Genomic DNA, 27,033 nt, shown 5'->3' on the forward strand with positions numbered 1-27,033 from the left:
CTGCCATAATTCCTGGAGGGTGTTACCAACTAGAGTGAAACAGGGAAAGCCAAACAGTATATTCATAATATATTAACACTCGGCACTGCAGTTTAACAGTAATACCAGATTCAAATCCTGGTGTACGAAGAACCATGCAGATATGGCACGTGTTGGCCCCTTGCTGCCAAAAAGTCCAAAAACTAGGCAAAAGAGATGCAGGCCGTACATGAGATGAGATGTAAAATGGTATATAAAATAGCATATGTAAGCCAGTATTATAGCTCTTTATCAACGTAATTATTAAATTAACTGCAAGAAAACACAGGTGAAGGTTAAATTGGATAAAGACTTGATGGTGATGTCCTGAATTCTTATCTCCCCGTCAGCATGGAGCCCACAAACACGTACGCAGTAGGGGCTGCTTACGCTCCGGTATGGTGCTTGTGAGGCAAAGCTGTGCAGCGCCAGGGCACTCACTGCGGATTAAGGGTGTCCTAAGTTAATTTATGGCAAGCTAGCCAGCTCACTGGAATCTCTCTCACATTAATTTCCCCGGATAGACAACTAATGTTTCAAACTATTCCTAGTAGAATTGAGGACCAGTACAGTGATCTTTGCAGGCAGAGCTTAACACCACAGCAAGAACTAGCACTGCTGTATGCACATCATACTGCTGCTCGTCAGCAGAATGTCTTTCCTTCTACTGAAAAAAAAAAAGGGGGGGGGGGGGGGGGGAAGAAAACAAGATGTTAGCATTTCATTTCCCAGCAAGAGAAAGTAGCTACCGATAGCGTTACCAGGTGTTTCTGGTAGAGCTGGAGGGATTTTCCTGGGTAGTTATCACTCCCTTGCTCTGCACTCCTGTCCCTGTATTCTACAGATTGTTGTTGCGCTTGAACGTGGAAAATCCTCACTGCTCTGGCCAGGTCTGTATTATAGCTGCCATTTGCCCTTTCTGTTTATATTTCTCTCTCCTTCACTTTCCCACGTGAAGTGCCTAAGAGCTTTTCGCTTTCTGTTGTCTTTTCTGACGCAACAGAAAATTCCATCAAATTTCCTTTTTCCTTCTGTCAAACTTGCTCTTTCAGAATGAACAATGGGGAAAATGCTCCTATAAACAAATGACGTTAAATAAAAGTGTCTTCAAAGTCCTTACAGATAAGGTTTATTTCACCCAACGTGTCCCCTACTCGCCACTCAGCTCACTTCAGGAAACAAAAATAATGCATTTACCATTTCACCCTTACCCTCTTTCTCTGTCAGATAAATCGTAAGTATTATTACACTAGTGTTTTGCAGCTTCAAGATCAAATTAGCAACATAACCCCTCTCAAAAAAAAAGGAACAAAACCTCAGGAATCAATGGGTGATCTCATACCACACTACTAGTGGGCAATTAGCAAAGAGAAACAGAAGGATGAATATAGTCATACTTTCACTAGGTAAACAAAGTTTATCTGTAAATAGATTTATTGCTAAATGTAGTCCAAAGTATCAATAGTAATTGTGCGTGCCATTTGGTCTTTCATTCATTAAGCACATTGATCTTTGAAAACATGATTCTGACTAATGAGCTGTGTTAAGTGGCTCTTAGATTCTTATTTTGTTGCTATTCTAGTGAAAGATCTGGACTCACAGAAGCTGATGAAAGAAAGAAAAGCTTCAGTGCTTCTGCACTCAAGATATCAGCTTCTCAACCTAATCTCTAAGACAATTCTCAATTTATTTATTTACTTAAAGATTACAAGCATCACCAAATCCTATTTAAGAGCTTGCCTGAAGTAGATTTTTGCCATCACCAATGGAAGAAGGATCAAGGATGCAGAGCTCCCAGTTAGGAGCTTCACTATAAAGTACTCTTCAGAAAGTATTCTGAGGAGCACCAATCAAAAGACTGCACCACTTCCAACCACTCAAGTATTTAATTCAAATAATGCGTCATTTACTTGTTTTAAGAAAGCAGACAGCATGTCAAAAGACACAGAAACAATTGCTTCAGTTTTTCTCAGAACTTTCACTGAAAATGTTTGTGGTTAAGTTTTACCAATTTAACTGGGTCCATCCAGGTATTGAAAAATAAGTAAAATTATTCTAATTAATCTTTCAAAATAGACCACAAAATACAGCTTTCATCCAAAACCAGATACATGTACTAATTTAAAGATTGAGCGTCAACAATGGTTCATACAACAAACAACAGAATTCGTAGTAGAATAGGCACCCTTCCTTCAAAACATTTCAAGACACTTAGTAAATGTGGCTCAATAATTTTTTTAAATAGTCTTGTGTTGCTAGGCAGAAAAGTTATTTAAAAATAAGGTGAATCCAGCAGACACCCAGAGAAGCAGCTTCATCACTGCACGAACCAACGTATATTTTAATATCAAGTCTTCTGAATTCACAGACTTGTTGAGGACTTTCTGCAGTTTGATAGCAAATAAACAGCTCTTGTAGGCTAACGAGGCAACTTGGTTAACACAGTACTAGTTGACTTGCCTAACAGAAAGGCAAGTTACACTTTCTTTCACTTCAGTGTGAGTTTTCCTTCAACAGCAATTGTCATAACTTCACCTTTGTACCAGAGTAGGTGGAAGAACTATTTAGCTTCTATTTTTGGCAGCACTCCTCTTCAAAAATCACTCAGCACACAGTGATTGTACTCAACAAAAATCAAGGCAGTGCTGTGTAAATCCCTGGAAATGTTCCATTCTGAATTTCTAAAGCCGCTTGCTTTGGGTATGACGAACAAATTGTCTTACAACAGTCTACACTGTACGTATGGTTGGCAGGAGGATTTTTAATCTTCTCAGTGGAAAATGGTAGTTTCATCATTTTAGCTCCAATAAACATACTAGAACTCCAATTATTACTTGATCGGCAATTTGCAATTTCAAGCCACATCTGTTTAAAATTTCTTTTTGCTACTTCATTTAAGCAGTGTTATCACAACATTACAGAGAGTGATGGAAAAGTCAGTCAGCGTTTTGCAAGAAGAAAAAAAAAAAAACAGGATGAAAGAAAAACTGCTAAACTCAAAGAAATAAATGCAACTCAACACAAAGTAGGGAATATAGCAGCCTTGAACACATAATACTCCACACACACCGATTCCTCATTACTTAACAATCATAACAAAACTATGCCAGAACAAAGACTGGTCGTAATAGATTTCTTTTAGAGTCAAAAATTAACTTGTGAGTGACGATTTATTATATTTATTTTTTTCCACATTGTTTGCCTTGCTGGGAATGAATATGGTTTAGGTGCGTTTATTTTTTCACCATTTCACAAACCACAGGCTGAGCATTGGTGATGTGAAAGAAATACTCTGTTAACTTTCAACCGAGTGTCCCTATGGAGAGGCAGCTGTCCAGCTACAGTACAGCTCACTTCTCTGCGTTTTTGTGAGCATCAATTAGCCTCCGTCGTATCGCCCGGTTCCTGGCCCTGTTTTCTTCATACTGGAAGACAGATACGGAAATTAATAGATCAGCTGTTATCATTAAACAGAAAAGTCAAATTTAAAAGTGTAGCAAGCATTTATTACTCAGGAACAGAAACAGTGTCTTTGACAGATGCAGTAGAAATGCAGTTCTTGTTAATATCTACATATTGTTTCATTTTTACTTTGAAATTAACATTTATTTGATTAAAATACATGTTTCTAAGTTTGAGGTTATTAAGTTGAGTATTAGAACATTCTAATAAAGAAGATTCAGTTAATCTTATGGAGAAACTTAATTATACAGCCATCTTATGTACGACAGCTACGCTTCACACATGAAGTAGGAAAAAAGTTGCATCGGTGCTATTCTAGAGCACAGGTCAGGCTCTTTTCCTTTTAAAAGATACTGATTAATGCAAGTGTGTGCCTTCTGAAACATGAATTTGTCATCACAGACTTGGTCTATTTTTGATCCTTGTCATTAATTATATGCACAGATAAAGTAGTATCACAAGATGAAAGGAACAAAGGCAAATTTGGGTTGAACGAGGGTAAGGTGTTTGGGGTTTTTTTTATGGTTTAAAAAAGAAACACAACAGAGATGGGACTCCAGCATAAAAGGGAATCAAGAAAGCCTTCACAGTTTAGATACATGCATAAGAAGATCATGCTTTCAAATATGCCCCTGCACTAGCAAAAGCCTGAAGACTGAAGAGCCTAACTTTCTTTCATTGCAGCCAAAAAGGAAACCTTTTCACAGCTAAAAGAAATGAAAAATTAAAAATCAATGCATGATTTGGTATATATTTAATGAGAAGCAAATCATTCTTGGCCTTAAGTTAAAGCATATATTTGTTCAATTTTTTAATAATTGGTATCAAGAATAAAACCCAAGAAACCCCAAATACTCAATTCTCTATGGAATGTAATAAACTACTAAGTTGATTGATATTGGAAAGGATTTTCAGTTTTTCACTCATTATACTGATTGGTTTATAACTGAAATAATGGCCTGAAACATTACTTAACATTTACAGAATGCTTAACTTTTTCCTGTGCCAATATTTAATTTTTCAATAACCCATCCATGTTTTTACATAGAATGAGAACAATGGATCTTTAAAAGCTACATCTGTATCTATTCTATACTTGTGAACAGCCTTCCAGGGGCTTCCCAGTAATGGCATATCAATGTAACCATATTTTAAGAAGGCAGACAAATATAGCCATCAAGAACTCCTTTTAATGTAAAGGCTTCAATGGAACAAAGAAGATTACATGGAAAGAAACTTTACTTCATTATTTTCCAGATCTGTGCTACAGTTTTTACAGAGGGCAGTGGGGGGAATGGTATTTGACACAAGCAGATGAAATTAATTCCCATAGACTGACAGAGGGAAAAGAGGGGGCCCAAACTGTCCTGGCTGTCATGCACTTGAAGTCTCCTTTTTTAGACACGATTGTGAAAATTATGCCAGAATTAGTAAGTACAATTTCAACTGTGTGAAAAGTTCATTTGTGTGTCCTGTCATGTAGGCATGACAACCACAAATGTAAAGACCAGTTGATACTCTTCTGAAAATGTGCCCATGAGCTAGTTAGTTAATCTACTTAAACTCCTAGAGTCTTCCACTCCTTTGTATCAGCAGATGTAGTATGGCAACGAGTAGGTCCTAAGCAGCAATATTTTCATTTAGGGCCTAACTCGGCAACTCATCAAGTAGTTTCAGTCAGCATAACTGACTTCAGTAATAAGCGTTACTCATGCAGAAGTGACCATTGCTGCTTTATATTCTATTCTGTGAAAATACCACTATTAAAAAAAATTAAGAAAAAATCAGAAGCAACCTGTGAAGTGTCAGTTCCTATTTGCAATATTTGTTTGGTTAAGATGTGTGTTGGCCTATTTTTGTATATCCAAAAACAGACCATGGCATTTGTTAAAGCCAGATTTTATCTGACAAATTTATCAAAAAAAGTTTAAATTTGGTCTCAAATGCCCACTCCAGAATGTGCTTACATTTCAAGGGCTATTTATTGATTTGTACTACTTAGTAAAAAGCAACTGTATTTCTATCCCCTGGACTTTTTTTTTTATTAAGCATTTAACTTGTAGTAAATTTGTTTCTTACCTCTTTCTTTAAGCACTTCCGCATCTCACGGTCAATATCATTGCAATGGCCAAAAAATTTCAAAATGTTGTGCTGATAAATCAGGGAGAGAGAAAAAAAAATTACAATTCAAAGGTTTCTTCCTCTGAAGCTCTAAATTTCTTAGAAGTCACTTGCATTTTGCAACGTATCCTGGTTGTCTTCTCCTTTTCTCTTTCTGTGAAAAATAATGCTTTGTAACTTTTTTACTGAGTAGCTACAAGTTAGAGCTACTCCTGAACCTCATTTGAGCCACCCCCATCTTGCTGAAAGTTGAAGGTACTCACCATGTTGTATAAGCAGACTAAAATAGGATACGTAAGCTGAAGCTATGAAGTCTAAATGTAGAACATACATTTTATTGATCTAGGAATCAGTCTTACAACTTTCACTCACGCTAGCTTCAATAATGTTAAAAAAATAAACATTCTGAACTCCAGTTTGTGATATAGAAAGGTGTAGGGAGATCTACAGGCATCCTGGAAGCAACATCCTCTGTGCTTTAGTTTTCATTATTTCTTCATGACCTAGAGAGGTAAAGGACTTGATGCTACATCATCCCAGCCACGTGAAGAATATGTTGTTGGTCCAAAAGGTGCAGGCACTAGGCTTAAATGACTGAACTGTTAGAACCGGTATAAAAAAATGGGGGATTGAGTTTCTCCGGATCTCAAGGTTAACAAATAAGATGCATTTACCATCTTTATGACACAGCTAAACTGTGGGCTTTATGCATACTTAAGTGTTACTTAGTTTCTGAAAAACTGCAGGCATTGTCCTCATGAAGGCATTCCCCAGGTAACCTGATAATATTCACCATAAAAATCTGTCCTCTTAGCCAGGATTTCCTGAAGTGTTTTCATATTATCAGCCATCAAATCACTCTCAGGATGCATCCTTCTAAAAGGACTACTTTTTCAGAGCGATGTTTGCTAACGTGCCACAGAATCTCACAGCAGAGCATCCAAGCAATTCAGAAGACCTGAAGGAGTGGAGATTTTAGTAGATATTTACAGCTATATGATCAACAGAGACAATTGGACCAATCTTTTAGAGAACTAATGAATTAAAAAAAAAAAAAAAAAAGACCATGAAGAACAAAACAGATGAGAATGAAGCCACTTCCATAATTCAGAGGGAAACGTATGCACGTTTCTGTAGCTGATGAGCAACTAGATGGATTTATACAAGTAATACAGGAACACTATTAAGAATTCAAACAGTATACAAGATTTCAGCCAATAGAACATGACTGAAAGTAGGACGGGGTTAATAAAGATTATGACAAACACTTAACTATAGCAGTGCTATAATTAGCTTGTTTATACCTCTCTGCTTTATAAAGGGCATCAGATGACACTCTGAAGCAGTTGCATGTGATAAATGGTCACTTTACTGCAAGCTGATCTCGCTTTTCCAACATTTTGATTTTAGCTAATACAGATTTAATTTTGTATTCTATTCCCATACCTGCATGTTAAATTTCAAGGTGAGCGCTCACATTTCAAGCTAACTCCACTCTTACTAGTGCATACAGTCAGTTGAATCTACGTTTATTTAGCCAGATTCCTAAGCTGACAATTTTTTGGCTCAGATTATGAGGAAAAAAGTTTCTCAAAAATAGTTATTACTTCTATTACAGCAACACGATTGCAAGACAATATGCATTTCTTTCAGCTGCCACGTATAAATAAGTCTCTTTAAAGCACGCACTTGGCACCAGAGAGGAGTTTTTAAAAAAAAAGAAAAAAAATCAAAATAATGACATCAAATAGGAATTCCATTAACCTCCCCTCACTAGATGCAGAACTTGATATAGTGTGTAGGTTCTAGATTAGGAATAAAGTAAATCAAACTGACTTTTGTGAAAATGCACACACAGGACACCCAATTAAAAAATAATGCTTTTCATCCCTCAGGAATATTAATTTAAATTGTAGATGAAGGTTCTTAGCATATTTTGGCATTATAACAAAACAGCAGGTAGTCACTGATAACTGATTAAGATCACTGACTTTTCAGATTTCAGTAACTTCCATTTTAAAAGAATATTTCAGTACATTCCCCTTGAATTTTCAACAAAAAGGTATTGCTTCCTTTCAACTAGGTGTGAAAGAAGCCATCTTCACCCTTTCTGTTGCAAGACTGCTGGCACAAATACCCTCTCATAGTTGAGCACAAACCTGACAAAAGTAATTCCTCTTCATGTAAAGATCAACTTGAAACAAAACCAAGAGAATATAATCCTGTGCATGACTTTATTATTGCTGCTCCGAGTCCCTTCATAAGTCAAATTGGCAACAGATTCCTTCGAATCACTTGCTGCCAAGGAATTCAAGTACACCTTTTAGTTCCAGTTCCCTCTTAAATTCAAGGCCGTCTAATAAGCTACATTATACAAAAAGCCTATGATACTTGTATATTCACATTCATTTTTATTAAAAAAACAAAACCAAACCAACAAAGCCAAAAAACAGTCAACCATTACTTTGAAGTAGTAAATTAATATTTCTGGATTCTCTAGTCAAAGCATAGAAAGCCCAACCATGTACGTACCAAAAAGCAGGACAAATCTGAGTGTATTTTCTTTCCTGATAGGATTTGCTTTCACAATTATGAAAAATTAATGACAACATTTTAATTTTATATTGCCTATAGAAGTTTTATTCTCCTCTTAACTGACAATCATTTTATTTGGCAATCCTTTTGATACTATAGTACTTAACATACAAGGAGAGTCTTCTCACTTAATTCCAGCTACTGAACACTTTTAGCTACATTACAACACTAAAGTTGTTTAAAAAAAAAAAAACCAATAAAAAACTAAAAAAGAAAAAAGTCTCTACAATCTCTCAAATTACCTAAAGCACTTTTAGGCAAATTAAAATTTTAGAAATCTGAAGAAAAGCATAACTCTTACACTTAATACAACTTTACAACTTTTAGTTTTAAAGCTTGGGGATGTTCTGTACAAGAACTTTGTATCCTAGGTTTAAAAAAATTTAGACAGTGCATAGGAACAGACAGGCAATGGTGCGGGAAGTACCACCTATGAGACGGCACCAACAGATTCCAGTGTGCCTACATTTCAAGATATTGCACTACAAGCGTCAACAAAAACCAACTAAATGTTGCTGAACAAACTCGGTACAGTATACTCACTGCAAGTAAACTTTAGTGTTAAAACTCTGCTCCCTCCATTGTTGTAATTTAGAAATCATAAGAAAGTGTGGTACTGCAAAAGTTTTTTTTAATGTTAGTTTAGCTACTTTAAAATCTGCAAAAATGTTGTTATCCCGCTTTCATGCAAGACGTCTTCTCTCACATTTCATGTATTATCAACCTTGTTTTTCTTTCTGTAATGACTTTTGCAAAGAAAAAAATAAGAATTCTGCTCATAACAGTAAAGCTAACATATGTATTGTCTTAGAATTTATGGATAACTGCATTACAAAAAAAGTATAAACATCACATCTGAACACAAAGGTGAAAATATTGTAGATTGCACATAATGGTGTAAACAATTGATTTCACATTCATATTCAACATTTCAATATATTTTTGTTTGAGTGGAAACTATGAAATTGAACTTTTTATGCACTAATACAGAAATGTATCTGTACTGAACATCTACTTAGAGTACACAAGGGAACTGGGAAAATAATTAACAATATTGCAACAATGCTGCAGATAGCTTTCATTGCAGGGGCTGGCTCTTCTACATATAGAGGTTCACTACAGAGGAAATTAAAAAAAGGGCTCTTAAACGAGGGAGATGATTCTATCTTCTTGAAGCAATGAAGAGCCTTGAGAAGCCTGAAGACAATTTGGCATTTTACATCCTTGGGTAGGTGCCTATTAAGAAGATGGAAGTCAAACAGTAATTCGCATTTAGCTCTCCAGGCACTGAATGTAAGGCATGCTGCATGTCCGGATCCCTGTCAACACATCTGCTTATAAATAGACTGAAGCATCTGTCCAGTGGACAGCTGGAATATGGAAATGCTGTGAGCATACAAAAAGAGGGCATTTGAGGTTGCTTTTATTATTGTTTTTTGAGGGGCACACAGTACTAAAAGGTGCAGAACTTATTGCAGTTCCTAAAATTGGTCCATACTTGTCAAGCTGTAGCACAGGAAATTTTAAGGCATGTTTTATTTCCTAAAGAAATCACTGGCAAAATTTTACACACAATTGGCAGATACCTCTTCAGTGAAAACGTACTAGCTACATTTCATGGCTGTTCTGCCTAGAGGAGGTTTTTCTCTCTATGATCATACAATATTCTCACTAATTTATCTGACACTCATCTCCCCAACCCACCCACTCTTTTCTCTGCTCTAAACTCCTTACCTCCTTGTGACATTTCTTGAGCAGACTGATAACTAGGTTACATTCCTCAGTGTGCAGATGAGGAGACAGGTCTGGATGCATCTTTAGTTAGGGATAATTTTAGTAGTACAAGGACAAGAATCTGAGAAAACTTCCACCTGCCAACATTAAAATATGAAAGTATAACTAGAAAGTTTGAGTTAACCACTTAAGATATTATCGCACAGTAATATTTTAACAAAAATATTTTAGACCAAAATGCAGCTTAATATGTATAATTTATACTACACAGTTAAAGTATTTAAAACCAGTATGTCTGTTCTTCTACACAGCCTAAATGTTAAAAGTTAACTAGAAGTTTATATTCTTTGCTATCATGGACATAAGCATGGATGTGGGATTTTAATTTTCAGGGACTCCCTAGTAGCATTAATCTTTCTTGAACTGCAGATTATCTTTTCACTTTCCTAGTTCAGTTTTCTTCTTTCTAGCTTTAAAAAAGCTAAGTATATGTCATTTTCTTTCTCCCTTCTACAAAGATGGATCAGAACAGGAAGCACAGTGATATTTCATTACAGCACTCTGAGAACTGGCATCTTTTTTAGTTATCTACATGCTTTTTAAAAAATCTTGATCCAAAACATTGATGATGCTTTAAAAACCAGTACTTAATCACTTAAATCAAAACAGTAATGATTTTTGTTAATTATGCCCAATTGGAATATCCCTTCTTGCAACTTCACGTTGTTGCCTCTTGCCCTTTCACTGTGAAAAACAGCTGGATCTGTCTTCTGCATGAATCCCCCACTCCTTCAGATAGTGGAAGACAGCATTTAGGTTTCCCTCAAGTCTTCTCTTTTGAACGCTAAAGCAGCCTAGCTCCCTTCACCTTGCTGCATATGCCAGCTGTTCCACCCTCCTGACCCTCTTAGTTTCCCCTTTGCTGGACTTGGTTTTTTATCATCTCTGTTAGACTGTGGGACCCAAAGATGAACACAGTATTTCAGATGTGGCCTCAAGACTGCCAAGAAGAGGGGAATAATGATAACAACTCCCCTTGACCTGCTAGCTACACTCCTAACACAGCCCAGTATGCTGTTAGCCTTTGCTGCCGCAAGGGCGCACTGCTAAATCACATTGGAACTGCATGTCAACCAGGACCCCCGGGTTCTTTTCTACAGGGTTCTGTGGGGCAGGAGCAAACTTCATTCTAGAAATAAATTTTTATATTACTTTCCATTTAAAAAAAAATATTCCCATAAGTAATTTTCAAGATCTTTCGTTGAAAAGAATAAAAGTGTCATATGATACTGGCTGAAATAAGATGACATCTTTGTTGTGGAAGATCACTTAAGCAGGGAAGGAAGAAGAAAAGTCCAGTTCATACCAGGACAAATGGGCTCATCTTGACAAAATTCTACTTGTGTGACCCATACTGCCACTGAATTAAAGAGATGCTTTTGTTTGTTTGCTTACTTAGCATTTTGTCATTCCCCTCTTCCCAAAGAGATCACCTTTCTAGCTGCAATACATCAGGCAAATACCACTACAACTTCTACTAAGTAGCCATCACTGTTTTAACGCTCCAGCTAAATAGACAGGCTAAATACCAGTAGCCAGCGGTCAGATTTTACAATTGCAAAATCCCAATATTCAGCTGCAGTGCTGGTAGCTACAATCTACACTGCTACTCCTAGAATACTCAAGTAATATATTTGGCTTGAAGAGGTACGTACACTAATTTACCCAATACTTCCCATCATGTTCAGTTACATTCCCGTAAGCAAACTAAATTTTAAAAATCTAAACAGATTTAAAAGCCTCTTGAAAGCCATGAGAGTATGTTCCACATAGTATTGCAAACCCATGTAGTAATTTCTTTCAAAAATCTTCCCCCGTACTATCTGGAAGTCTAATATTACACTATATATACTCTTAGCGCAGAAGAAGTTGGAAACCGTACAAGTTGCTTAAGCATTCTATTCAACAAATTAACAAATGAACCTTGAGAAATATGACAGCAGGAGCACGACTGTAACAGCAAAGTGATTAAGAACCCTGCTGTGTTATTGCCACCAGCTTTTGATTGCATGCCACACAAAGTCAATATGTTTTAAATTTATCAGTAGATATTTTTTGATAGCACTAGAGTTAGCATTCCCTTGAGAGGGTGACCTGCTCAATGACTGTGCATTACTTTAACATGTGTGAACCCAGCTGATTATTAAATCTCTTCATCATTCAGCCTCCGACTGCTCTTCCTGAAACTGTCATCTGAGCTGGCTGTCTCAGAAGGAGAAAGCAAGACCAGTGCCCTAGTGAAATACGTAGCATGCACATCAGCACAGGCCAGAAAGTCACAGAAAGCATTTCAAGGGAAGAGTCGTTATTTCTAAACCAAGATTACTAAATCACTGCCATTGTTTACAAAATTATTCTCAGAGAAAGTAGATGAAAGCTATCAATGCCACAAATAGATAGGTGACAGTGTATTTCATCAATTAAAAGCCTCCTAACGACTCGAATAAATTTTCCAGTGGCACCTCTTGCAGGACCGATGCTACAAATCAGAGGTCCTAACTGTCACACCAGTTCATAGATCAGTACCCCTGAAATTCATTTTCAAATAACATTCAATCTTAAAATCTTTCAAGTTCAATTACCAGATATGGTACTTAGCTCATGTAGGCTACGATGGATTAAAGTAACAAAACATCTTACAGTCGTCACGGAAGGCTTAACTGGAGCCTTTAAGTACTTTTGAAGTTCATGACTGAACAGTGTTATCAGTGCTCAATAATACATTTATGTTTAGGAGTGTCAGATTAGACAGTGATTTATAAATGATCAGAGAAGGCTAAAATATTTTTGCTGGAGAGGAATGACTCTGACAGATGAAAGAGTTTCAAGAGTAACAAAAACATGTATGAAAAAAGGACAGGATGAGCTATTTGTTTCCTGAGTTTCCTTTTAATAATGTTCTAACCTAAAATAAAGATAAGAGGTTGCCATCTTAGCAGAATTTAAGTCCTCATGGACAAAATTTTATATAGGTAGTAGCTGTAAGGAATCCAAGTATGAAAAAATACTGAAAAAAAAAAAAATTGCAGAAAAAGATTGGGAATAAGCAATATAAATTTCTCTGAGGAAACTACTAACAAATGCTGGATAAAAAATGTCAAGGCAAACGTGCAATTGCGGTAGAAGAAATATTAGCAGTAAAGTAGAAGAACAATATTAAGAAAATACAGGAATTACTTTAGGAGGAAAATGGACTGCAAAATGCTAAGCAAACATTAATATCTGAAGTGACTATTTGGAGAGAAGCATTTAGATGAACTCTTAATGTAAAGGCACTGACATATTTCACTGGGTTGCACAAAAATGGTCTGCCCTTTAATGTATTTTATATGAGATTTTGAATTCTGCGCAGTTTTTCCTTCCATGTTAAAAATTACACTACATATGTATCTAAATAATTTGGTTGAAATGCCTTAAGAACTAACTGCAAATTTCTATAAATTATTAGCCTCCAAAGGTAGAGGACATGGATAAAGATGATTGATCTTTCAATTTCCTTAACCAGTTTCTAAATCTACACTATCCTTCAGGGAAAAAAATAGAATTCAGAAATGGTCTGGTTTCAGTATCATGTTCTGTGTAGTTTATCTTAAAGTGGGGAAAACAGGGGATGTTCTGGCTTTATGGTTTCCAACATAAACCAGATTTTTTTTTTTTTTTTAAATCAAAAGCCTAAACTTAGAAATTCTCTGACAATGATACTGAATTTCCACCGCTAGTATTTTTGTTTAGAAAAATTATACTTATAATTCCTTGCATAAGCAATCCTGGACACTAAGCATTTCAAATTGCTAAAGATGTCCTAACAGGAATCAATATATAAGTTATCAAGAAGTGACACTCATCCCTAATCTGAAAGCCTATCTATACACCCATTCAGTGCATTAAATATTTAATATTAATGTGCAAAAGGAACCTACATGTATTACGGAATTCACAATAAAACTGTAGAAACCTAGCAAGTAGGCAGAAACCAAAAGGCTGTCCCAAAAGAGCAGGCAAGAGCACTGTATGCATTTCATTCACACTCCTGTTAGACACCAAAATCCAGGGTGAAGTGCTTGTTTCTCTCCACGTGCTAATTTCTCCTCCTGACCTCCCTAAGGGAAATAGCAGTAAAAGGACCTAGCCATGTGGAGAAATAAGGGGTTTGATATGTTCCCACTTCTTTCCCAAATGAAGCAGGAGATCAGCATGTCAGGAGTCCAGGGAAGTTCCTTCCTTCTTTTCTAGGATCTCCTATAAATATGAACTAACAAGTTACTTGATGCAGGAAGAAAACTAAATTAGCTTGCTGTAGTCTCACTGATTAGCTTAATGCTTAATATTTCCATGTTTGGGGGACAACAATGAAAGAAAAGGTTTAAATCTAGATAATTGTTTGCCTAAGACGATGCTTCTATATTTCATTAAAACACATTAGAGTATTTCTAAACCAAGTTTTGCTCATTTTTCCATTTAAAAAGTTGCACACAAAAGTAATTTAATTTTTTTCAAGTTTCTAAAGTCAGCAGGAAAAAGAAACCCATGAATTCACATATTGCTCAGAAAAAATGACTTCTCAAAGCAAAATGCAAATCCTTGTTTACCAATCCTGAAGATGAAAAATTGCATCGGAACACCTACATTGACTAATTGTTAGGCTCCTTAACCAGAAAGAGAGAGCTTGCTTTCTGCAGTACTACAAAACGCAGACATTTGCTGCATACTCTCCAGTAACACCCACAAGGCGGCAGCATGACCATGCAAATGAGAACATGTACTAACAGAGGGAAGGGCGAACAGATCTGCAAATTCCTATAAAGCTCACTCACCATGTGTAACATTTACTTTTGCACTTCATTTCACTGTCTAATTTAGGTAAGACCAGACATTTTGGTTATAAGTTCTCAGTTACACAGTATTGTTCTATTTGGCTTTGGAGAAAAATACTTAACAAACCAAACAGCTCTTTGTTTACTTAAATCATGGGTGTTTCCTGTAAGATTATACAACGTTTTAGCATAAAGAAGGATTCAGCTCCACACCTTACTGGTTGGTGTTACCTGAAGATATCATTCATGTCACTTCAACAGAACTTCTGCATTCCTAGTATTATCTTTCATACACAATTTATAATTTTTTTTTATGATAACAGCTTAGAATACCCACAAGATCAGTCATACAGTGAAATGAGAAATCACAGGTGATGAACACCATTTCAAAAAGCCTAGGGAACTCTGAACTAAGGACTCTGTTTCTAGCTTATAATAACATGGTTGACATCTTCCAGATTGGGATATTCAAGTATCATTCTATGCTGCTATCCTTAAGGTTGTGATTAGGCACACTGAGAATGACCCCTAACTGTCCAACGTTTCCAAGAAATTTAGCCAGACACCTTCACTTTAATAAACCAAGTTTAGCTAAATCTTATAAAAATTAGTCACAACCTCTTGAATTTCAGTCTTGAAAACTATGCACTAGTTTTCCAATATTACATATTAGAAGGGGGGGGAGAATAATTTAGATACGTATCTATGAAGACTAGTAAAGAGTAAGGAAACAAAAAAGGGGGAGGGAATTATGTCTACTATTAAAATGTTTTTATATTATGTAGATGGCATTTACTTTCCCTGAATCTAAAGAATAATAATTAAAAAAACCCCTTTGATAAGATTCATACTGATTTTAACTGTCTTTTTACATGACCACTTTCTGCCAACAATTCAACATCCCTCCCATCAGCAGGAGCGCTCACCTGCTGCTTTTAGTAGTAAGCATCTGATAAAACTACATCATACCTGATTTCATAGTTAGTAAAGCAAGTTAAGAAGGCGTTAGTGCTAATGAATAAAGCAAGTTGAACACCAGCTTGAATATCAAATAATTTCTACAGTTTTATTTCTGGCTAAAATAAATGATCAAGTAAAGCACAATAGGGCACTTTCACCTTCTGGCAATTACTTAAGGTCATATTCATAGAACAAGCATCAGCATAGTTATGGAACAATTAGTGGAATATTTTTATTATAATATGCAGCAAGTCACACTGCACAGTGTAGCATTCTATCACAAAAGATTACTGAAGCGATCTCTTTCTATTCCTGCTCTGTCTATGGTGAATATACAGCCAAGAATGACAAGACCCAGGCAGTATAAAAGTAAAGCACACTGAAGATGAGGTGCTGTCGCTAAATTCCCATTTTGCAAGCTGCTCTTGTACTTCAACTGCATCCACCAGACCAGGCTTTGTTTCATTACTATTGCATTAAATTTCCCAATCTAGCAGATAAGAACACTATAAATTTAGTACTGCTAGCAGAATTTTCTTGCTTACTATAGAACTGCTTTTCCACTTCTGAGAGAAGGGGATCAAAAGGATCGTGCTCCCCTGATGGAAAAGACAGAACCTCATCCCTTGAGCAGCAAGACCTCCTCAAGAAAGGCACGTAGGACTTGGCAAACAGTAAATACTGTTAGCATAGTACAGCTTTGCTATCAGGTGAAAGTGGCGGCTACACTGTTATCAACAGTTATGGCAGGAGAAGAGGCCCACTGAACTAACCCATACTGTTTTCAGTCTATAGTTCCTCAGTGCTCCCAGGTGTCCTTAAAACAGCGATGGGATACACACAGCCAGAAGGAAAAGCAAGCTCACGACAGTCGTAATGGAGAGCCCCACGTTCCCACTCAGAACAGCCCTTTTAAAAGCCCTCCTTGAGCCCTGAAGGAGGATGCGAGGGGAACAGAGGGTCCCGGAAGCCGGCCCCGAGCTAGGGCAGGGCAGGGCAGGGCAGGGCAGGGCACGGCTCCCCCAGGGCAGGCGGTGGGGTGAGGCGGGGAGGGCATCTCCCCACGTACCCCTCTTTTCCTTTAGGGATAGAAAGGAGCAATACTGCCCACTCGGGTCTGGCCAAAGCCTCCCCTCTCAGCCATCCTCGCACTTACTCCAGTCGCCAGAGGACGAGCCCAGCCAGGCGAGGCAGGCAGCGGGCGCGACACGCCGGCCGCGCAGGGCCGGGAGGAGGCGCGGGTGACCGGGGCAGGCCCCACCGGAAGCCGCCTCAGCGCACCCGGCAGCCGCCGCAAGAGCCCTCACGGCGCCGGCGCGCGGCGGGGCGGGGCGGGAGGCGGGGCGCCTTGTGATTGGGCGGCTCTGGCACCGTGCGGAGCCTGATTGGGCGCTTCGAAAGGCGGGCGGCGGTTGTCGGGGCGCGCGGCGGGCGGGCAGGGCTGGTGTGCGGCTCGGCGGGCGGCTGGGGAGGGGGCCGCTGCCACGTCGTGCGGCGGGCAGGTAGGGCCGCGGCGCTCCGCTCGGCTACGCGGCTCCCTTCGCCTTCCTGCCCGCTGTCTGAGGCCCCCTGGACACCCATCGGACCGGAGAGGCAGTAACAGCCCTGGGTGAGGGCCAGCGCCCCATCTCTCTACAGAAGCTCGCACCAAGCCTCGGGTCAGTGAGGGAAACTACTCAGGGCTTGGGGAAAAATTATTGTAGAAAGCGTTTTAACTCGCTGTCGTCGGTGTCCGCTGGAATCTGTGGCAGTGCTACGCTTAGGACTGATGCCAGTGTTCTGCTAATCGTGCCTAGTTGCAGTTTTGTATACCTTACAAAAGAATCAAGTCTCCTGAGCCTGCCTGTGGCTTGGTCTTCTTTAACGTTTCAACTTTTCAGGTGGCTTCATCATGGATGAAACTGTTGCTGAGTATATCCGAAGAACTGTACTAAAAATCCCACGAGATGAAATCAAGACAATGCTACAGAAATGGGGCTTTCTCTCCGAGACACAGCTGCAAACCATAAACTTCCATCAGATAAAGGAAAACATTTCTCAAGATGTTGTTCAACTTTGTGAGGTAATACTTTCCTTTGGGAAACTGCCTGGACGCACAGGATGCATGTTGAAGCACCATCAAAAAACATTCTTATAAAGAAATGAATTTTCTTTGGCCATAACACAGCATCAAACAGGAGTTTGTAGTCTTAAAAATGTAAAGCTGAGTTGGTAATACCATCAATTTTGTCTGATTGATAGGAGTGCAGGACTGACCCTTACTGAGTATGGAAGTAAATGTTTTGAGCTCTAAGTTGCACAAGGTAGATAAAAGCTCAGCATGTTAAACCTTTAAGAAATGGGTGTATTTCTAAATTGTAAACTAAAGGCACTGATTGAGATATCTACTCATTACATAGTGCTAATTTAAAATCTATTTAGCATTGGTAATGATAGCAGTAGTTTATATCTTTCAGACTTTTCAGATTTTTTTAAAAAAATTTCCTTGGCCAGAACTACTTCCATTCTGTGTACTGTAATCAAAAAAAGTTTTCTGATTTCCTTATGTACTCTGATTTTGGTGTACTAAGAGTCTTTATATATAGTATCATAACCCAGATAGATACAGTTATTACTGTTATCTCTTAAATTCTATAGCTTTTTGTATCATTCCCTTTGAATTTCATACTCAAAGACGAATTACATGGGGTATAGATCAAACTGCAGGCAAGAAACTGTTACGTTTACAAGATTCTTGTAAAATAGCAAACGTTACATTTTAAAATAGCATTTGTTTCTGAAACGTTCTTATCTGTAATAAGTAGTGTTACAAAGTTTCTTAAAAATCTTTTCATGCTGTAAAGGTTAAATAAGGAGGAACCCAAGCATGTTAGAATTCCTGACAGTGAAATTCTAGTCACTGTTGCATAATGTCATGAATACCCATTAATTTTACTTTCTAATTGTCTGTACATCATATTATAAGGACAATGTTCTTCTTGCTGCCTCTGCAGAAACACTTAAACCTTGCTGAAATAGCTTTTGTTATTGATCTCTTAAAACTGTATTGTGTGCACGTTAGGACCAGGTGTGGTGTCTTTGAGGAGAGTGTACATGCTGTGGACTTCAGTGCAATGTAATTTAAGCTACCAATACTGAGATTTTTTTTACTTACTGAACAGTGTGGTAGAGCATTCTGGACTTGCAGTTCACCATGCGCTGTTATTCTTCTTTCCAGGAAAACTCTGCTGACATAAAGCAAGCAGCTGTCCTAGACATAATTTGTAAGTAAAAAATTAATAAAAATGGCATATTTATATTTTTTTCTGAGTGACTTGGTAACACCCTTAATTACATAGCAATTGCCCTAGTGATGTACAGATGCATTTGGTGTAAACAGATTACATTTTAGATGATGAATCTTAGTGGATCTGACCTTTTTAAAAAAAAAAAAAAATCAAAAGCTCAAAATCAACAAAAGCGTGTTTGCTTCTTCTGAAGTCTAAATAGATGTAAACTGTGGTAAGCCACATCCAGCACACAGTTATAAATGTAGAGAGAGATGTTTGTCTCCAGTATGCACCAAACCCTAAAATCAGTACTATCATGCTCCAACAGGGAATGCCATAGGGCAAATTATGGGCAAATACTCCAGGTAGAACTCTTAACTCCAATATTAATTCACAACTTGATTATATAATAGTTTAAATCTCAAGGTTTCTTTTAACAGTCTGCACTTCTTAGTTTGAGTTTAGACTAAGTTTCGGTCATTTTAGGTAAAATCCTTCTTTAAACATTGAACCTCAGAGATACCCTTTATTAGTTGCTTAACTGAATTAAAAAAGATCTTCCCATCTCTTCTAATAAAAAACTATTTTGCTTGTAGCTTTATTATGAGTGGTAGTTTAAGAATGCTGAATATATTATATTGCATTATCAGAAGTTATCTTTTTGAAATAACCTGGTCATAAAAGTATTGTAAAATTATTCGTCCCTTTAATTACCGTTTGATGATACACTATGTTATTGACCAATTCCTGTTTTTCTTAGACAACCACATCTACCCAAACAAAAGAGTGTGGAGTGTTTACCAGATGAGCAAAACAGGTAAAATGTCTTTCCTTGCTGTAATCTCACAGTTCTCAGGAACTTACTGCAGCGCTGCCTCATATCATACATTTTAAACACAAATAGTGTCTAGTATAGATTTTTTCAGCAGAGAGATCTTTAACATTTAACTCTAGTCTAGTATGGATTTTTCAATAGAGATATCTTTAATGTTTTTAGAATACTTTCGGTTAACTTCTCAAGCAATTATTAGAAATTAGTAACTACTAATTAAATATTAACCTTTTCTCTATATAGCAATAATGCGGCTCAAACTTAATATACAGCTTTTCGTATAAGGCTATGCAACTTCAGCTTTTTCTGCCTAATTTTGCTTCAGCAAAACTGTAAAAACATCTCCGAACTAGTTCTTATAAAAACAACTCCAGTTCCTTTTTTTTTTTTTTTCTTGTGCAACAGGAGAAGAAACGGAATTTTTTGACTTAACAGACTTCAAAAAAAAATTCAAAAGACGACTTCGGTCAGCCTTGAAAAATGTAAGAATAAATCCATTCTAAATTTGTTATGCAGCTCTGGTGTCAGTAGATTGTTTTCGTAACTCTAGTGAGGTTTTTTTTCTTATAGTCTGCATCAAAAATTAAATGGAATTATTCATTTGGGAATGGTAGGAACTGCATGTGAAACAGGAAAAATGTATTGCTTATCTGTTCTAGCAACTTTACAATTATGCTAGGTGAAATAAAATGTAAGTTTGCCTTAAAATATGACAGGCTTCAAGAAAAACAGTATGTTCATGTTTTCTATCCAATCTTTGCCCTATTTGAGTGTATATGTTGCCTAGGTAAGTTGATATTGCTCTGTCCTATTACTCAATAACAATACACAAACAACAAAAATCAGATCAAACAGAGTATAGAGGGAATCTGAAGTAGCCAGTAAGCAGGACAAGGAAGTTCAGTTCCTATGACTTAGATTAGTAGCAAAATTGTATCCATTTCCTTTTGGTTCTGGTTGTGAAATGATATTTTGAGATGGCTGTGAGAACTTGGCCCTGGTATTTCAGTACATTATAATGACTGAAAAACCACTGTCAATAGCAAGAAGCAGTTTCTAGGCTATAGAAATGAGCATGGTAGGAAAAAAATGGGAAGGAGGTACTATCATCTCACTCTTTTACTAAGCAATTTGCAGAAGCCTTTTCTTGCTTTAGCTCACCAGCTTCATTTAAGCAAGGTAACAGAAAATGCCTCTGGCTAGTTAGCTGTATCACTTCTTGACGCACAAAGGATTCCCGCTGACAACAATAGAGGGCAACAAATACAAACTAGACTAACAGATAATTAGCTGCAGTTCATATAACTATTATAAAAAAGTTTTGCAATATTTTCATTTTTTAAAAAAAAATCCACAAAAACTTTGAGAAGTGATGCTGGTCCAGCAATTTAAACCGTTTATGGCCCAGTCGCACTAAAAGCTTGACTACAGGTGCCTCAGTCAAAGGGAGTTGTTGTTTTGTTTTGTTGTTGTTTTTTTTCTCCTAAAGGAAGTTTTCCCACTCTTAAAGTCACCCAGATTGAGTCAAGGTAAAAAGAAGTAACCGAGAAGCAAATCTACAAGAACAGGAAAGGGAATCTTCTTCAAATTTCTGATCGTCTATTCTTCAGCAGTGATAAATATTATAGTCAGATCTAAAATGACAAGTTGATCCAAAGCTTAGTCTCTCAAAAATTGGACATATTGGAAATACTGCCTCTAGCCCTCCGTCTAAACAGACACTTTTTTGTTGTGTTGTTATTTTCCCAAAAGAGAGAATCAAGGCTTTTGTAATAAGCTGATTTTTTTATTTTCACCCTTCAGAAGAAAATGTACATCAACAGGAACGAAAGTCATATTAGAGTTTGAAAGGTGATGTTTTGTTGGTTTTTGGTTTTTTTTTCCCATTTGTAAGGTTATTGTTTTTCTGTGGAAATTTGATTTAAATGCAATCCTAACCACACTAGTGGGATTTGTTTCTTATTCAAGCAGTGGGGTACTAAATTATGTTTGGGTCTTGTGAACACAGGGTTAAGAGATTACAAAATCTTTCTGGACTCCTGAATGTGCTGGTAAATCAAAAGCTTTTCTTTTTCTATTAGGTCACCATCAACTTTAGAGAATATGAAGATAATGCAATCTGGATTAGAATTGCCTGGGGAACACCATATAGAAAACCAAACCAGTACAAAACCAGCTATGTTGTATACCATTCACAGACTCCCTACGTCTTTGTTTCTGTCTCAGTGCTTAAGAGCAACTTGCCTCTGCTATGTCAGGTACAGAATAAAACTGTGTAGACCCTGACTTCACCACAGTTACGTAGAGCTATAATTGTGATAGCTTTTAAGAGGATAGGTAAAGATTCGTCGCTTAATGTAATTTACTAATTTACGTAGTCATATTTTTCCTTTGGCTCGTGATAAAAACGGGGCAAAAACGAATCTTTGTGACCTCTGGAATGGTGCATTGTGAATAAATTCAGTTTATTGAGATTTTGCTGACCTTGAATTGTTCTAATTTCTTAACCAAGTGTTAGGCAGCATTCAGTTAAATTGTCTCATTGAAGTTGAAGAATGTTACATCAACACAGTTAATTTCAAGAACTAAATGTATGAGCTCATCAGGGAATGCCATTAATTAGTTTTAAAAGACATTTTCTGTCAACTCGTGATCAGTGTTGGTAGTCTGTCTTTTTTTTTTTTTCCTCTATTTAGCAGACTTCTGCACCAGTAATTTAATTCTTTTATGAATCTATTTATTTTATTTATTTATTTTACAGCTGATAAGGCTATAGGGCTTATCTGGTTAATCATGTGAATGCTTTTAAATGTTAACCTAAGCTCAATTAACAGTCTACTCAACATTTTTTCAGACATGAGAATCCTGCTAGTTAAAGGGCAGTTGCTTACCTTGGAACAAAAACATTGCAATGTCTAGAAATACTAATTTTTTTTCCAGATTATAAACACAGTGATGATTAAGACTGATGTTAAAACAATTTCAATTTTTTATTTAAAGGCCCTGGTTGTTGCTTCCAATTACCACGACATCCGTGAAATGGAGCTTCGAAGTCATTCTTTAAACTCCCTTAAAGATATTGTGTTTAAGAGATATAGCCAGGTGAGCCACTTTGCCAGTACACCCTAAGATAAGTCTTGCTTTTTGTTTCAGGCCTAGTTCTCACGCCCTAGCGGGGGGGAAAATTCACCTCTTCCAAGAGACCATCAAGTTAAAATAATATTGAGCTACTGAGGTGGACAGCCTTTCATTAAGGTAACATGACAATGGGGATGTAATTACTTGGTATACCACCTACTCTTTATTATTGTTATTCCTGATGGTTAAACTCAGTCTAAATATTGTATGAACAATGCAGTCCTAGGATTTTTTAGCATCGTTTCACTAGGCTTCCTAGAGCAATGGCTTGAAGGCTATTAGAATGGGCACTTCCTCTGCTCGTCCAAGTAAAACTTGTATATAGGGAAATGTTCACAAATATCATAGGATGGGCATTCTTTTCTCAAAATAAAGCTGGGCTTTCTGACCTCTAGTAATTGTTAAAAATTGGAAGAATACTCACTTTCAGAATGGAAGTAAAAAAAAAATCTGGGAAGTTCTTTTCAGCTACAGCCTCTAAAAGTGAAAGTGAACTCAAATCTTTTTTTCTTTCTCTCTCAATTTAGAACTTCCAAACTTATTATCCGAGACCTCTACAAGAAAGGAATGTAGCACCAGAAAGTGGTATGTATATTTTAAATTAAACAGCAGTTTGAATGTCATTACTGCTGGCTTCTGAAATGAGACTCATATCAGGAAATGTCCGTATGTTACATTCCCATTCTGTTATCCATCCCTGGTGGGGTGCCGTAACACTGGCTGTCGCTAGGAGAGGTCAGTGTTTCCCCACGACTGTCACTAGACACAGTTATGAAACCAAAAATACCCAATGCCCAGTATCTCCTTTCATATAAGCTTGGGCTCTTCTCTTGGTAAGAACTGAAAGTATAAAAGATGGAGACAACTAGTTTATGAAAAAAAGATCATGATGAATTCTTTATTATTTTCAGATTTTCACTGGAGTAAGCACCTGATCAGAAAAACAGTATTGTATCACCTGACAAAGTTGTCTTTCTGTTTTTTCTCTTCTCTTCCCTACTCTTTTCCCCTGCAGCAGATGTAAGGATAGTTCAAGAAAACAAAAATGAGAAAGAAAGAATAGAGAGAGTGAATCGGGAAGTTTTTGGTGATGGTCCCCAACCAAAACTCGAATTTGCACAATATAAGGTAGTAAAAGCAATAAATTTTGTTTTGTCTTAATAATTTTTTTAGTGTAGTGGTAGCTGCATTAAATTGCAAATTGAAGAAATGTTAGATTTTTTTAAAAAACTTTAGAGAGGGCATTTTTAAAATAAATAATTTTAAAGTATCTTTAAGAAACAGATTTGCATTGAGATTTGGTCAGACTACTAGATCATGTTTCAGTCTTTCAGCCTTGTGAACTAAGCATTTTGACTTGTTTTTGTAATAAAGGTAGACTTACACCGGCAGTGTGGTGAAGCATGAGAAATTAGGGTTATCTGAAGTGCATACAAAGCTCACGCTATATATAACACCATAATTTAACTTCTTGGATGATGCACAGATTTTATTTGATGAACAGATATATTGGAAATTCTAAGAGCTACTTAATGTGTTACAATATTTCTGAACAAGCTGCCTCTTTCAGTAGAAAACTGTTTACCACATGGTGGCACCCTCTGATTTTTACTAAAATATTCCTCCAGCTGGAATCATGTTAACATTACAAACAATAGACAAATAAGATAGTCTTGTTACCTATTACATTTTTAATGTAATGATTAAATAATAACATATAAATAAAATATATTCATTGCTTATACTCCCTGGTTAAATTTTGTATTAACAGCTTGAGACGATGTTTAAAAGTGATCCTGAAATGGATGTTTTGGATAAAAAAGAACCATTCAGATGTCTGGTCAAGTTTTCTAGTCCACACCTTTTAGAATCGCTGAAATCCTTGGCACCAGCAGGTAAGTGTTCCAACTCTATACAATGGAGGAAAAATCCGCAGTTAAATATTTTTGTCATCTTACATTCTGCTTCTATCTTGCATAAGGGAGAACCTTCCCAGTTTGTTTAGAAGTACGTAGAAATTTAGCAGAATAAAAATGTTTCCACTATAAAAACTTAATGTCTAAATACATACCGGTTTGTTCTTAGAATTACTAGTTTGTACAGAGATACTCAAGCTGTGGTTTTAGTTTTATAACAGTTATGAACAGTAAACATTGGTGGAGTTAAGCTATAATTATCTGTCTCTCTCTCCAGGTATGGCTGATGCACCACTTTCACCACTACTTACATGTATACCACAAAAAGCTAGAAATTACTTTAAAATTCGAGAGAAAAAAGGTGTCTTTCCAGGAAGCTTTGTAAGCCCTTAATTTAAAACTGATTCATAGAGAAACATGCAACTCATTTATTACTGGTATTACCCTAAATGAACATAAACTTTAAAACAGATTTTTAAAAAATAACTTATTCTTTGATAATATCTTAAAGTTTTTACCAAGTTATGCCTTCTTTGAATTAGTTCTCCACATTGGTCTTTAACAGAAGATTTAGCCCTTTCCTTAAGTAATAAAAACCCATTAGCTGCAAAGTTGTAAACAGAGATAGTGCTTATGTTAAATTTAAATGTGATGACTGCTCTTAGCTGTATCTTTAATAGTATTTGTGAAGTTAAAGCTAGCTGAAGCTCAATAAAGATGCAGTAAGACAGCTGCAGCTATTCAGTGTCCCATCACAGCTGTAGATGGCTAAGATATTCTAGGTGGCCACCTTATTTCAGCTCCAGTTCAGCAGCGTAACAGAGTATGTGCCCCATTTTAAACACGTGAATAGTCCCATTCAAATAAGTGGGACTACCCCTCTGCAGGTCAGGCGTGTTTTTATCTTAGTAGATGAAGATTATATTCAAAGACTATTACAGGGCATGGGGAAGAAGGGACTCTTGGAATACAGGTGTCAGTAAGAAGTTTCCATCCAGCTTTAACGGATATTAATTCAGATCCAGAATTTTTACTCACCAAGGGCAACAGCTAACAACAAATACTTAAATTTAAAAAAAAAAAAAAAAAAGAAAAATCTGCCTGCTGGTATTAATATCTTTAAAAAAAAAACTTATCTTAGAGGAATACAGTAAAACAGACAATTATTTTCTTTTGAGGAAGTCCATGTTTTACAATATTCCAGTTAAGATTTGATCCTTCTGCAGTCCTTGCACATTACCACATTTTTGTACTTGGGGACATAAAGAGTGCAGAATCAAGATGGCAACATTCACTAATGGAAACAGCAGCTTTGCATTGGAGTTCTTTAGAGTTGGTAAATTGTAATTGGTAATTACATAGGGTTTTTTAATGTAACTTGCTGCATCATTTCTAATTTGAGATGGATTTCATCTGAAGATTCAGTTATAGTGTACGAGTGTTTCTTCAATTCTATTACATGGAAACTTTGTGTATGTACTTTGTGTAAATATTTTGAGAGGCTGTATGGGAATGTTTTTGGGTTTCAAACTGTAAATAAATGTGTAAATTAAGTCTTCTCATAGAAGTTTGTTTGGCCTGACTTGGATACATGACTTACCATGTTCTGATTTTTGGTTTGTTTTGGTTTTCAGCATCTCTGTGTAACTCACACATAAAAAGAAGTTAGTTTAGGACTATCTGCTAGCGATGTATTTTTACAACTTCCACCTGTGCGATTTAAATGTTAGTTTGACAAAACACTTCACATAATGTTAGGGTTCTGAAACAATTCCAGGTTTTGTGTGATACACAAAACGTGCGATAGACATTAAGGGTTGGCTCTGAACGTCTCCCCCCCCTTCTAGGAGTCAGCCCCGTTCAGACTCCAGTATGCATTTTGCGTTCTGCAACTTATTCTTCCTAATGCTCTCTTCCAAAAAACTTAAATGCCTGAGATGATAATGATTTACCATAAACGTGAAGTTCCAAAATACTCCAAAACATGGCAAATACCTGGCCTAGTGCCTGTTTCTGCCTCTTGGTTCTAGGAAAGGCAGTCTCCATTCCCTCTTGAGCAACCCATAAGTTGGTGTCTGATTTTCAGGCACACATTTCATGTCTAACCTCCTGTA

General features: G+C 36.8%; 2 protein-coding genes across 5 annotated transcripts; one reads left to right on the plus strand and one right to left on the minus strand.

Annotated features, from left to right (window-relative positions):
- Positions 1 to 1,925: 1,925 nt before the first annotated feature.
- On the minus strand, positions 1,926 to 19,004 carry CMC2 (C-X9-C motif containing 2). 4 transcript variants are annotated; one of them, XM_082319837.1, is made up of 4 exons: positions 18,919 to 19,004; positions 9,931 to 10,067; positions 5,560 to 5,631; positions 1,926 to 3,443 (listed from the first exon to the last, which is right to left on the minus strand). In XM_082319837.1, the coding sequence occupies exons 2-4, from the start codon at positions 10,009 to 10,011 to the stop codon at positions 3,369 to 3,371; spliced, it is 228 nt and encodes a 75-aa protein (XP_082175963.1). In that variant the 5' UTR covers positions 10,012 to 10,067; positions 18,919 to 19,004; the 3' UTR covers positions 1,926 to 3,368. The 4 variants fall into 4 exon arrangements, with proteins under 4 accessions (XP_082175963.1, XP_082175961.1, XP_082175962.1 ...); XM_082319835.1 differs by lacking the exon at positions 18,919 to 19,004 and adding an exon at positions 16,921 to 17,025; XM_082319836.1 differs by lacking the exon at positions 18,919 to 19,004 and adding an exon at positions 16,834 to 16,891.
- CENPN (centromere protein N) lies at positions 17,210 to 26,416 on the plus strand. The gene is made up of 11 exons (XM_082319834.1): positions 17,210 to 17,422; positions 17,645 to 17,826; positions 18,982 to 19,027; positions 19,794 to 19,850; positions 20,271 to 20,347; positions 21,947 to 22,123; positions 22,866 to 22,967; positions 23,531 to 23,588; positions 24,019 to 24,131; positions 24,775 to 24,898; positions 25,197 to 26,416. Exons 2-11 carry the CDS (start codon positions 17,656 to 17,658, stop codon positions 25,310 to 25,312), a joined length of 1,041 nt encoding a protein of 346 aa, XP_082175960.1. The 5' UTR covers positions 17,210 to 17,422; positions 17,645 to 17,655; the 3' UTR covers positions 25,313 to 26,416.
- The last annotated feature ends 617 nt before the right edge of the window (positions 26,417 to 27,033 follow it).

This window comes from Platalea leucorodia (genome assembly GCF_965183815.1).
Source record: "Platalea leucorodia genome assembly, chromosome: 8".
Taxonomy (NCBI): domain Eukaryota; kingdom Metazoa; phylum Chordata; class Aves; order Pelecaniformes; family Threskiornithidae; genus Platalea; species Platalea leucorodia.

Coding starts and splice junctions, on each gene's coding strand:
- CENPN (XM_082319834.1), top strand. CDS start 17,656: ATGGATGAAACTGTTGCTGAGTATATCCGAAGAACTGTACTAAAAATC. Junction 17,827..18,981: donor ATGTTGTTCAACTTTGTGAG/GTAATACTTTCC, acceptor TCTTCTTTCCAG/GAAAACTCTGCTGACATAAA. Junction 22,968..23,530: donor TGTTTAAGAGATATAGCCAG/GTGAGCCACTTT, acceptor CTCTCAATTTAG/AACTTCCAAACTTATTATCC.
- CMC2 (XM_082319837.1), bottom strand. CDS start 10,011: ATGCATCCAGACCTGTCTCCTCATCTGCACACTGAGGAATGTAACCTA. Junction 5,632..9,930: donor TCAAGAAATGTCACAAGGAG/GTAAGGAGTTTA, acceptor CTGATTTATCAG/CACAACATTTTGAAATTTTT. Junction 3,444..5,559: donor GGAAGTGCTTAAAGAAAGAG/GTAAGAAACAAA, acceptor TCTGTCTTCCAG/TATGAAGAAAACAGGGCCAG.